Here is a 13,661-nt window from a genome sequence, read left to right on the forward strand (position 1 = left end):
ACCATGGTCCATCGTGTCACAAAACAATTTAATTCTTTTTTATGAAAATAAATTTTTTAATATAATTTTATAATTTACCGATACTTGCTATCATAAATTTATTGGAACCATGACCTTATCAGTCCATACCTCTGTTATGTTAGAGCTCGAATATTTGAACTGCTCCTTGCAAATGTAGATGGACCCAAATTTCATGGGCCCGAGAAGTTCAAATATGTTGCGTGCCCCGCGCTTGCACTCGACCACCATCGCTATTAAAAATTCAATACCAAAGGATGCTCCTGGCGAAGAGATTGAAGAGATCCGATAAATTTCCTGGAATCTCCGACAGGCTTGCCTTATTATTTTCTACTACAACTCAATCTTCCGAAATCGAGCGGATCACCAGAATCATCAACGACCATCCATTTCCCGATCAACCACTGCACCCAACACTCCTCCAACACCTCCCGCAAACAACTCCCCTCTCCTCAACTCTCGTCGAGAACGTTCTCGGCCGCCTCTTCGCCGCTCACTCGAATGGCCTTAAAGCCCTCGAATTCTTCAAATTCACCCTTCAACATCCCCACTTCACTCCAACCCCCGACGCTTTCGAAAAGACCCTCCACATCCTCGCACGTATGCGCTATTTCGATCAAGCTTGGGAGCTGATGTCACACGTGCAACGCACTCACCCTTCGCTGCTCACACTTAAGTCCATGAGCATCATGCTGTCAAGAATTTCCAAATTTCAATCTTATGAAGAAACCCTCGAAGCATTTGACAGAATGGAGAGGGAAATTTTTGTTGGGATAAGGAAGTTCGGTAGCGAAGAGTTTAATGTACTTCTTCAAGCATTTTGCACTCAAAAGGAAATGAAAGAGGCGAGGTCAGTGTTTGTAAAATTGCTTTCGCGATTTGCTCCCAACAACAAAACTATGAACATTTTGCTTCTGGGGTTTAAGGAATCTGGGGACGTTACAGCAATGGAGATGTTTTATCATGAAATGGTACTAAGAGGGTTTAGGCCGAGCGTTGTTACTTATAATATTAGAATTGATGGTTATTGTAAAAAGGGATGCTTTGGTGATGCTATGAGACTTTTTGAAGAAATGGAACGGGTTGCTTGCTTGCCTTCGTTGCAAACAATCACTACTTTGATTCATGGTGCCGGGCTTGTTCGGAACATACACCAGGCGAGGCAGCTGTTTGATGAAATGCCTAAGAGGAATTTAAAGCCTGATATCGGGGCTTATAATGCTATGATTAGCTCGCTCATAAGATGTAGAGATCTGAATGCTGCGATGGAATTGATGGATGAGATGGAGGAGAAGCGTATTGGGCACGACAATGTGACGTATCATACAATGTTCTTCGGACTGATGAAGTCGAGTGGCTTGGAGGGTGTTTGCAAGCTTTATGACCGGATGATTGAGGGTAAATTTGTGCCCAAAACAAGAACAGTTGTGATGCTGATGAAATTCTTTTGCGTAAATTTCCGGGTTGATTTGGGTTTGAATCTTTGGGGATACTTGATTGATAGAGGGTTTTGTCCTCATGGTCATGCACTTGATCTTTTGGTAACGGGATTGTGTTCAAGGGGACGGTGGGAAGAAGCTTTTGAATGCTCTAAACAAATGTTGGTGAGGAGAAGGCAAGTGAGTGAAGCATCGTATAGGATGCTGCAGAGATATTTAGTGCAGGCTAATGCAAATGAAAAGTTGGAGGATCTTGACAGGATGATCAAGAACTTGCAAGCTGTTTTGCCCCCACCAACAAGGCAACAAGTTGCTCAATAGATGTTTATACAGAGTGACATTGTCTCTTCAAAAACGTACGTAAATTTTAAGTTCTCTTTATTTAGCTGCTTGAGTTCTAAGTTCTAAATATTAATACCATTTTGCTATATATATATATATATATAGTCCTTCTTTAGTGCGATCGCCCTCACTATTAACCTTACGGTTGATAGAGTCAGTTCAGACGCTGTTAAACTGCACGGTTTTATAGCACAGTAAAAAATTACTCTGTTAAATTGCACAATTTAACAGCATGTTCGCATAAAAAAAAAAAAAAAAAAAAAGAATGCCTGCATCTGATTTGTGTATGTGCATACGAAATTTTTTTAATCTTGGATTAAAATCTGAGATGAGTTTACAATGTTGTTGTAAAACAATGAATTTAAAGTTCAGGACAGACTTACGAAATAGGAAATGAACTTTTATAATGTTGTAAACTCATTTATGACTATGTAATTTTGTCCGGATTTTAATTTTGAATCTGAGGTTGACTCTCTCTCTATTAAAACATATGACTTAATAGTTTTTTCACATGAAGAAAAAAATTAAGATGCCTGTTAACCATTTCTAATATATATATATAGATGGTAAAAGAAATGGTAGTACTTTTGCTTTTTATGAAAACAAATAAATACTAGTGGTTCTGATGGTTAGCGGTATCAATCATGTATGAAAACATTCTCACTTTTTACATTTCAATTTGAATTCGTAGAACTGCTTGAGAAGGATAAAACATTAGATCTATGATTTCGGGTACGAGGGGGTACTCTTTCAATATCAAACATTAGATTAGATGAAATTAATTGTTCAAACTTCGTGTCAACATTGTAATTAAAAAATTTAAGTCGAAACATTGTCATATATAATTAAAAACCGTGTAAGAAATTAGTTTACATGTCCGAAACTCTTAACTTGAACTGACATGATTAGAAAATATCTCACATGAGTTTGGTCCCTTAGTCCTTAGACAATCATGTAATTTTAGGTTAATTCGAACTTTCATGTTAGATTAGCAGGTCATGTCGCAAATTTTCATTCGTAAAAAAGAGCAAAGGATGTAGGTTCTATTTGCTATGATAATTATATATAGTTTTTAAGGCACAACTACTTTGAAATAAAAAGGATTCTTTTTTTCAATATTATATACTATAAAAATGAAGGATCTGTTATGAAATAGAAGTTTTTGGTAAGTAAATAGCACCAGCATTGCAGTGTACTTTTTTTTTTTCACTAACAATAAGATTGTATTTGAAAAACCCATAGCAAATGATCAATCGAAATCCATTTATATTGGTAATATGTCCTAATATTCCACGCAACTCCGTATCCGGCAAAATCATAGAATTATTTATTTATATTTGGCTATAGTTAAATAATAGCAATTGGCTGAGGAACTGTTTAAAGACTCCAACCTAATAATTCACAGCATTGACTCGTGCAATGTCAGCCAGTTGGCCGGGGTCTTTACGTGTTTGGTAAGAGATGATTAGGCTCTATTAGTCAACGCTCGACGATTAAGTCAAGTCATTCCCGCCCGTTAATCATGGTCTCTCAAGTAGAAAGAAAATTAACCAAAAAAAAAAAGAGAGAATTGTATAATCCACAATAATTAGATACATGCATATTGAAGTGAGACAAAGGAGAGCAAATTTGCGGTTGTTTTTTCAAGCTTATAATTAAATCTAAAATATGCTATTGCATGGCGCAATCTTCACAAATTAAAAAGAAAAAAAAAAAGAGAAAAAAAGATAGTTAAATGTGCCATATTTATGTATATTTTCCATCTCTATCAATAAATCGCTACATGATGTCCATCTCCTCGGTCATTAGCAAGAGAAAAGTATAATTTGGACTAAGGCCTTTCTAAATTCCTATTAAAAACTGGGTAAAACAACTCCAACCAGTAAGAAATATTCTTGATAATGAAAAATAATAATTTAAGGAAATTAACTGCATATGATGATCAACACTTAAATTGATTAAGAATTGAAGGTAGAAGTACCAATTTATTATCAGCTTATTCAACACTATACATCACTATAAGTTAAATTAAAATTTGTTATCTACATGAAATTGTAACACTCTTTATGTTTATCTATTTGAGTTTTTATTTTATATGCAAGTGGAAGGGGCAGGTTGAAGATGAGATTGATCAGTGAAAAAAAAATACAATTTGAGATAGAATAGGAATTTATATGTATTTTCGCTGTTCTTTTACGTTCCCTTTCAAATTTACATACATAGGAGTTTGAAAGTTTCTCAATAGTGTTAAGAAATATAAAATGTCGTGTTTCTACTAGTTGTGAGTGTCATTTAATTAAGACTGTAAAATTTCTTATCTTGAAAAATAAGAGGTCTACGTTTCAAACTCCACTCACGTAGGAGAAGAGAAGATTTGACAATGTGGAAATATAAACAAGATTGATAGTTAAGAGAAACTAAGTCTATAAATGATGACAGTATCGTTGAAAAGTATGAATGAACAAAATTAGAATTTTGAACCCCTTTTATACTAACTTTAAATATCACAAATTTACAAAAGTAGGCAAATCCAAAATATTATTTTATAATGAAATTCTCTCCTAATCCAAATAAAAAACAAAACAAATAACACAAGAATTCGATATCTGAAAAAAAAATCTTGGAAGTAACATGAAAAATAATTTAAAACCATAAAACGATCAGAAAAAAATAGAATTTATGGCTCGATCATGGAACAAAAAAGCCTATGCTATTTGGGTTTGGTGTATCTTATCACAAGTTTCAAAATAATATCTTATACGATCAAAATAAACACCGATAACTAAGTTATAACCTTTGAAAGCTACCCTATTCATTGTACGAAACCACCCTACATCAAGATTGAGCTAAATGAAAAAAAAAAAAAAGTTGCTGCCAAACTAAATTATTATTGGCAACCAATTTAAGTCTATGTTTGCATGAAAATATGTGAAGTTTTCTAAACTTAATAAGCTGAATTCTTTAGCCAACAGAGTTGAGGTCAACTTGCCATGCCCATGCTGTTATAACTACAGGCTCAATCGTGCTCACATGGCGAAGCTAAGCAATACATCAGCCCTTCAGCAAAGAATCGAAAATTTTTTTTAAGTCAAAGTAAACCCATTCAAATACAATTGTCAGCATTAGTTGTCACTTCATCAAAGTCTTTGTTTTTGTAATTTTTTACCTAAATTTTAGTGAATTCTTGGTGCAAGTTGCTTATTCTTTCATACTTTGCACCTAGCTTATATATAAAATCAAAGTACACCTAGTAGCATATTAGCACCCAGATACCAATTATTGAGCTCTCTCAAGCAGCAAATCATGGGAAATCCCGAAGCGGCAGGCTCTTCAGCTCATCAGCAAGCTCAAGAATATGAGCTACAACCTCAAGAATATCAATACGAAAACACTGCTGCACCAACTTATGAACAACAAGAAGCACAATCACCACTACCTGCTAACCAGGGCTATAGGGCTCAAACACCTGGGCCAGCAATTGTACCACACACAATGCAGCAAAACAACCAAACGTTTCCAAATGGCCCTAATCAGCCTGTAGCTGCATACCCACCACAAGGCCCACAAAAAATTCCAGCCCACCCTGTGAAGTTCCCACCACCGGGTACTCAGACGGCCGTGCCGTTTCCACCACCAAGCCAGCAAAGGAGTCCTGTGCACCCTCAGGTTACCGTACAAACAACCCCTATGATGTATCCTCAGGCCACAGCACAAATGCCTCCTACAGTCGGATACCAAGCTCCTCCGGTGATGCAGTATCAGAATAATAATGGACCACAGGCCCAATATGGAATTCCAGTGCCAAGCCCAGGCCCAAAGTCAATTCAGGAAAACGCTTGGAGTAGCGGCCTGTTTGACTGCATGAATGACCCAATGAATGGTGATCCTCTCCTCCCTTGTTCCGAGTTTAATACCTGATAAGTTTTTTAATTGAATAATAATATACATTCCAAATTTCTTCTCTCAAATTTTTTAATGAATACAAATCTTTTTATATAACATGAGGTGGCAGCGTACGGACATGAAAGGAATGATTAAGAAGCGAAAGTAGTTGATGAAGAGAATTAAAATTCTCTCTTAATTTAAGAGAATTGATTGAGAAAAATTCAAATTATGAGAGAATCGAAAACAATTATGTGGGGCTTGTAATTCTTTCAATCAACCAACCCCTTCATGCCATGTAAGCTGCCATATCACAATATACAAAAAGGTTTGTGCAATAATTTGTAAACGTATCATTACTCTTAAAATCCTCCAAATTAATTATTTCTCTACCATGTTTCAAAGCTCATCACAAATCTCTTGCTGTTAACTTTCGATTTTTTTGTGTCTTTCAATATTTTACTCATTAAAAACTTTTACTGTTTAGTGGGTTTTGAAACATGGTATAAAATAGTATAGGACACTAAAAAAAAATGTTTGAATCTATGGGATTTTGACCATTTTCTCACATAAACATTTAAGCAATCTCGTAGAAGCAGATCAAGAGTGTGCGTCTCTTCTGAGTAATTTGTCAAACAAAATGAGAACCCAAATATTAATTGATGAATTTTTCGAAAACCGTTCAGCTCTTGTTACGGCTTGCTTCCCATGCTTGACGTTCGGCCAGCTTGCGGAGATAGTCGATGATGGCCACACCTGTAAGTTAATCGTATTTCTACAGGATTCTACTTTCTTTTTCTTAATCATACACTTTTTTTTCCCCAATGAATTTAACATAATTAATTATAATTTGGTTGTTGTTTGAATTAGCTTGTGGGACAAGTGGGTTACTGTACGCCGGGATTGCCTTCTGCATAGCGATACCATGCATAATGTCATGCACGTACAGGACCAAGCTTAGGAGCAAGTTCAACCTCCCTGAAGCTCCGGCGCCGGATTGGATCACTCACTGTCTCTGCGAATGGTGTGCTCTTTGTCAAGAATACAGAGAGCTTCAATCCAGAGGCTGGGATCCTTCCATTGGTAAAATTCCTTTAAGAAAAAGAAAGAAAAATCTGAAGCCTTTTACTTTCACTATCCGTTTATATATGCCCAGTTTTTTTTATGATCGATAAATTTGCTTAAGAACCGCAAAGTAAATCTGGGATTTTATTTGATTGTGGCATGCAGGATATCAAGGAAACCTAGCACGGAATCAGAACATGCATCTCCAGCAAGCCACTATGATGGCTCCAATGAATCAAAGAATGATGGGTTGAAAGAAAAGTATTTAATTGTTATTTAAGTTTGTGGGTTTTTAACTTTCTTTTCTTCTTTTTTTCTTCTTCTTCTTAATTGTCGATGATTGTAATATAGTACTGCAGCAATTGTCCAACATTGCCCAATTTGTATTCTTGATCTCAGTTTGTATTCACTGCATTTTTCGCTGTGAGCGGCTGCTATATATTTGCTAATATATCAGCTGATTTTCTTTTATTATTTTTTCGTTCCAGTTACGTACATGATTTTCATTTGCAGCAGATGTGGTCTACGTGTCAACTATAATTTTTTAATCTTTTTTTTTTTTGGACAAGAATTTTAATTTCTTAAGATACAAGCTCTGACAGATCAAAAGAATGTGATGATGATCAATTACATATCATTCTACTGGTTTTATATTAGACTTTCGTCAGCCATGACTTTTGAGTAAATAATGAAAGATGGAACTTGGAAGATAATTTAGCACTGTTTTGCATTCATCTTCTCACAAAGAAAGAATTAGACTTCATTAAAAATTAATTGAGTTGGATAACTATACCCCTTGCGCTCTCAAAATACAATTTGTTTCATCAGGATTTATATTGAATATATTGGTATTTATGTATGTATGTATATAACCCCACAAATTTGTTTCCATTATTTGTACGAACAATATTATTCCTTGGAAAAGGATATATAAAGACAATTTCCAATAGCTAAATTTTAATTAAAAATAAAAGAATTTATGATTTTTTTAAAGACTGGGCTCAAAAAGGTCTGGTCCACAAAGAGTGTGGACAGGTTGGGCCTATCTCAACTGCCAGATACCTGGGCATAGGCTTGGCCAAGTTGGGCCCAGCCTATTTTCCAACCTTAGTTGGAGTATTCATGATTTCATGTCCGAAAATACTTGCAAGAAAATCACAAGCAATTGTATGTGTTTAGTAAATCTTATTATTAAATTACTATAAGAATATAAGTGACTTAATTTAACAAAATATTAAATAAAATTTATTAACATTCATAAACATGTATATAAAATATTTTTATTTTGTATATATAATAATTGATAACTAAAAAACTTATATTTTTTATTTTGTTATCTCAATCTAATTGGTAATGATAATAATCTCTTTAAATATAATAATTTTATTTTCTAATTAATGAGGATAATTTTTTATTTTCATAATATATACGAGGGTATATATAGAATTTTATGAAGTATAATTTTTTTTTAAAATCAGATTTTGAAAAACTACTCCTTCCTGATTTTTAAAATCTGCTATAAGTAATTTCTAAAAGAAAAATTTACTAATTACCAAAATTAACTTTTAACAGTTTTAAATCACTTTTGAGCCTCCCAAAAATAATTCTAAATGGGCCCTAAATCTAAGATGAAAAGTGCCATACATTCCAAAATTTTATCACAAATGATATAGAATTCGTCAATTAGATTGTAGAATAATACAACTAAATCACTTAAAAATTGTCAAAAATTATTTACCACTCAATAAATGGCACATCACATGCCACATCATTTGAGATATAATGTAGGATAAAATATTGGGATGTCTATCGTTACTCATTTAAGGTCATGTTCAGGATTAACATGCTGTAGCTTTTAAACAAAATTATTAAAGATATAATAGATTTTTCATTAAACAAGTGAAAAATTATATCAACATATATTCTAAATTACAACAGATAGTGTTTACCAAACACTTTAATGCTGTAATTTTTAAGCTATAGCTGCCCAACTTCAATCCTAAACGTACCTTAAGACTGATGATCTCAACACTCTTCTTACTCCATAATCGGTGTATATATCTAATCTCAATTGTTTATGACCATGTGAAATTTTGATATCTAACAAATGGAAATGACTGATGATCTCAACATACCCTAATACTGATGATCTCAACACTCTTCTTGGTGTGTATATTTAAACTCAATTGTTTATGACCATGTGAAAATTTGGTATCTAACAAATGGAAATGACTTTCGTCAAATTTCTAGATGGTGTTTATCACAAATAATTTTTATGGTATCGCAAATAAAACTACAACAATGTCAGAGGAAAATGTTAGGATTCATTCAGTGCATCGCATTAGACTGTATGATATGGAATGTAATAGCATGAACTACGATGTGTTGCATTGAATCTACCAAATTTTAATATTGTACTGTGTTTGGAGCAATTAATATAGAATGTAATAAATATACTTTAAGGATCCCCCTAAGTTACATGCATGTAACTTAGTATTAGCCATACTTTAATAATTTCTATTGTTATAAATTATTAATTTATTTTTTAAAATAAAAATATCACTAGTGCCCACTATCGGCCTTTTTTGTGTTATTTTAAAAATAATTTTAGCCCGATATATTTATATTTTTTGAAAGATTTGGATGGACCAAAAGTTCGTGTTTAGTGAGAAGAGACATGTTAAATATATAAATTTAAACAAGTTTTTATTTTCCAATCTTATTTGGAATTGTAAAGAAAAACGGAGTTATATTATTCAAAACGTTGTAAAATATGATGAACTAAAAATTTCTTAAACTAATTTGCAAATGCCCATGCCGTAGCCCGTAATTATGCCGACAGTTAAGTTATAGTCATGCTCAGATCACATGGCTGATGGTTTGAACCATATGAAACGGGTTTACCAAAGAAGCAAAATTTTTGTTTTAGTCAATTAATTAAGCACTCATTCAATTTCATTGTCAAAATTCTCTCTGTCTCTCTCTCTCTCTTGGTGGAAATTGGATAGAACTTTCACACCAACTTCGTCGGCATTATTAATTCTGAAGATCAAAGATGGGTGGAAATTTAGAAGTCTTCATTACTCTGATTTCGGAGGAAAATGTGAAGAGCATTTGTTTCCGTTGAAAAGATTATATTTTTTCAATCTTCACTAATAAATCAAATTGACCATTCTATCTGTATGACTCTCACAAAAAAAGAAAAAAGAAAACATTAATTATAAACAATCCCAAAATTAATTATTAAAGATGAAGCAATACATTGAACCATATACAGCCACTTGTGAATCATGATATATAAATTCATGTAGTAGTGGTTTTCGGAAAATTTTTTTGTGGCTCTGCAGTGTAATATTTTTATCAAGTACTTTAGTACCAAGCCAAGGCTCAAATTCTAGGAATCGGAAGGCTGACTCTTGGCAGCTACTTAAAGGTCATGTTTGGTTTGTAGAAAAGGGAGGAGAGGAAAAGAGTGGAATGGAGAGGAAGAGAGAAGAAAGGAATGTAAAAAAATAGTAAAATTAGATTTTGTTGTTTGATTTGATATAAAATTTAACAAGGAAAAGAATTATAATTTTTTTCTTTAAACTAATTTACCCTTTACCTTAAATATTTAACTATTTATATTAGTAATAAATATGTATATAAAAAATAAAATGACGGTCCGGTGGCTGGCGGTGGAGGTCCGGCGAACGTCCGGCTCCTTTCCGGTGAAGTCTGGCAGGATTCTGGTGACGTCCGGCGGTGGTTCGACGACATTCCAGCCACATTCGGTGTGGTCCGACGACTTTCCGACAACGTCCAGGGTGGCCCGACAACTTTCCGGTGACTTTCCAGCGATAGTCCGGTGATTTTCTGACGGTGATCCATTTATAATATTAAATCAATAAAATAAAATTATAAATAATAATTATTAATGACATTAAACAAGTTGAAAAGTTGAAGGGTAATTTTAGAAACTTTAGTTTCTAACATAAGAGGAATTTAAATTCTTCATTTCTTGGTGTGGAATTCAAATTCTACATTATGATGAATATTAAATTGTAGTGGAAATTAAATTTTTATATATTTTGTCAAACCAAATAATGGAAATAAAAAGAGAATTTAAATTACTTTCCTCTCCTCTATTCTCTCCTCCCAACCAAACACCACCAAAAAGTTTTTAGGTGTTGTAGAAAAAAATTATACAAAACCTTGAGAAAAGCAACGACAAATTGTGTTTGGATAACACACTTAATCATAAATACGGCATACTGGATCCGGTTTAACATTGTTTTCAACAGCATTTTGCTAGCATTTTGTCTCGTCACTATTTTCTATCTGGAAAATTCAGCCATGAAATCTTTTCTATTCAAAATGAACGTTTCTAGGTGTTATGAGTAAAACAATCATTTTAATGAAATTTCCTTGCCAATTTCCAGCAGCCATGAATTTTGACTACTATATATTAAAAATTAATTAGATTTGCTTGGCATGAAGATCAAGTAAAATATGATTTTTTTTAAAATTATTTTATATTCGCAAAGTCCAACTTACTATAATTTCATTAATTTGTCCATGGGCAAGAAATGCACACACGGCCAGTCCGGGTCAACCATTTAGCGAAGAATCAAAGTGTATTAAATTAGCTGCATCACAATAAAATAGTCTTATTATATACTATTTGGGAAAAGACACCCTCATCCTAAGCTTTGCTCGAATATGCAAATAGATCTTAGTTGTTGTAAAAATAGTCATATAGTCTTTCTTTTTTCCCAATTAATTATGCCATTATGACCCAACTGCATTTCTTACAGACATAATTATTTAAAAAAATGGTGATATAAACATTTTTGAAACTAAAAACATTTATATACATATAAATAGACCTTGAACGCCTTGATGATATTTTTTTTCCCATTATAATAGTTTGTGTAGATGATCTTTTTTTTAAAAAATTAAACATTGATTGACAAATAAATTATTGTTTCCTCTATCACCATGCTTTAATTAATCTTTTAGTTAAACATTGGTTGACAAATAAATTTCTATATGATGTTTATGATCATTTGAATAATAACTTCTTGATATTTAACCATGATATAAAATATGAGATTTTGTCAAAGTGGTTGAAATAATTCAAGAGATGAATGATGAAATAAGTAGCCCAAAAAATCGTACTGATAACTTTAAAACATCATTCGTGGGAATAACTTTTGAATCAATGGAAGAAGCTTGAAGTTATAATCGACAAGAATTAATTTTGGATTCGAACTTGAACTTAAACTAAGAATAGATGGGTTTCGAATAAAGTAATTAGTAGGCAATTTTTGTGCCCGTCAAGGAAAGTATTTTCCGAAAGGGAAAAAAGAAAAAGTATGTGGCTGCAGAAGAAAATGAAGAAAGAGATGTGCCAGATAAAGAGAATATAAATAAGTGTGGGTTCAAAGCTCGTATACGAATTATACAAGCATGACAAACAGTTAAAATAAATGGAGAGTTTCAATCATTAAGGATGCAACCAATCACAAAGGAGAGTTATGTTGGGATTATATGCTCTTTTAAAGCATTTTAATTTATTTTCTAATTAATAAAATATTTGAGATATTTTCAATTGCAAAAATATTTATTGAATAATGTCCGTTTAATCATATTATATGTATTTATGTGATCATCATATGGATTCACAGAAGACATAAATACAAGTGATCTTATGATTAAATAAATTTAGTTCGCAGTTGATAAATAGAGTTGGACGCTCTATTTATGTTTAGACTGTAGTAAATTCATTGAATGATTTGTCTTAATCATATATGAATTTACTGATATAGTTTGACTATATTGAGCTGGATCACATATGAGATTTAATTAACCTTTAAATGACTGTCAGACTTATTAAATCTTATAGGCATTGATTTTACTGTAATCTTAATCTTGAGTTAGTTATGATTTCATTATTGTAATTGTTATTCCATTTAAGTTACCAATGGGCACGATACACACTTGTGGTCAAGATTACCCGGTATCTTGGTGGGAGCAATTATAAGTATTAGAGTTATAAATTAACAATATAGAATTTGTACAACACATCTCTTGATAGGTTTTCAGCACTTGATCATAGAATTCTCTGCTCAGAGTGTATCAAAATATTTAGTATGTTGAAATGATACTTAGAGAAAATCAGTAAGTATTAAGGAATGAGATGTAATTAAATCGATTGGACAGTTGAGATATCGATTTAATTAATGATGTGGTACAAAGGATTATGCAGTAAAGAAATCGATGTGGCTTGGGACGAATTATTATTCGAGCATACAATTATGGAGTTCAGTTCCAATCTTTTAGTGGAGTAGATTTAGAATTAAATAATTGAGTTAGTTTAATTACAGATCTAATTATTATAGCCATTATTAGTTTAATTACATATATAATTATTATAGCCATTATTGTATGTTTCCAAATGATTCCCGGGTTAGCTCATTTAATTGACTGCGCCACTACTGGATTAATAATAAAGATAACTAGTTATTTGAGTTAAAAACCTAAATATATTATTTAATGGGAGACTCCATATAATGTACTTGTGTCTAAGGGGCCTTGTGTTATTTTACAAAGTGGGCCCTATGACAAGAAAGAAGTAATGTTACTTTTGGTTTTATTATTTTTAATTTAAATCAAACTTGATTTAATAAAATTAAATAATATAAAAAAATTGGAGCCTAGGGTTTTCATTAGATAGAGATATAAAAGGACTTATTTTCTCCCTAAAGAAGATAGAGCAGCCACTTTATACAGATTAGAGAAAAAGATTTTTCTCTCTATTGTTGAGAGAAAAATTTTCTCGTGCTAGTTGCTTTAGTGGTGATAAAGGCACTCACACATCAAGTGCAGATCAAACTTGAGTCATAGCTTGGAAGATTATTTGGTGGTGGATTT

General features: G+C 32.6%; 2 protein-coding genes across 2 annotated transcripts; both read left to right on the forward strand.

The window, feature by feature from the left end:
- Positions 1-151: 151 nt before the first annotated feature.
- Positions 152-1,989, forward strand: LOC18048748 (pentatricopeptide repeat-containing protein At3g61360). The gene has a single exon (XM_006440877.2). The coding sequence runs from the start codon at positions 276-278 to the stop codon at positions 1,776-1,778; it is 1,503 nt and encodes a 500-aa protein (XP_006440940.1). The 5' UTR covers positions 152-275; the 3' UTR covers positions 1,779-1,989.
- Positions 1,990-5,102: 3,113 nt separating this feature from the next.
- Positions 5,103-7,000, forward strand: LOC18048749 (protein PLANT CADMIUM RESISTANCE 4). Its single transcript, XM_024186966.1, has 4 exons — positions 5,103-5,679; positions 6,368-6,439; positions 6,552-6,764; positions 6,912-7,000. The coding sequence occupies exons 1-4, from the start codon at positions 5,103-5,105 to the stop codon at positions 6,998-7,000; spliced, it is 951 nt and encodes a 316-aa protein (XP_024042734.1).
- The last annotated feature ends 6,661 nt before the right edge of the window (positions 7,001-13,661 follow it).

Source organism: Citrus clementina, unplaced genomic scaffold (assembly GCF_000493195.1).
Source record: "Citrus clementina cultivar Clemenules unplaced genomic scaffold, Citrus_clementina_v1.0 scaffold_3, whole genome shotgun sequence".
Taxonomy (NCBI): Eukaryota; Viridiplantae; Streptophyta; class Magnoliopsida; order Sapindales; family Rutaceae; genus Citrus; species Citrus x clementina.

Bases quoted from the DNA above. Each gene is read 5' to 3' on its own strand.
- LOC18048748 (XM_006440877.2), top strand. From the start codon at position 276: ATGCTCCTGGCGAAGAGATTGAAGAGATCCGATAAATTTCCTGGAATC.
- LOC18048749 (XM_024186966.1), top strand. From the start codon at position 5,103: ATGGGAAATCCCGAAGCGGCAGGCTCTTCAGCTCATCAGCAAGCTCAA. The intron at 6,440-6,551 runs GTAAGTTAATCG...TGTTTGAATTAG, and splicing joins AGTCGATGATGGCCACACCT to CTTGTGGGACAAGTGGGTTA. The intron at 6,765-6,911 runs GTAAAATTCCTT...TGTGGCATGCAG, and splicing joins AGGCTGGGATCCTTCCATTG to GATATCAAGGAAACCTAGCA.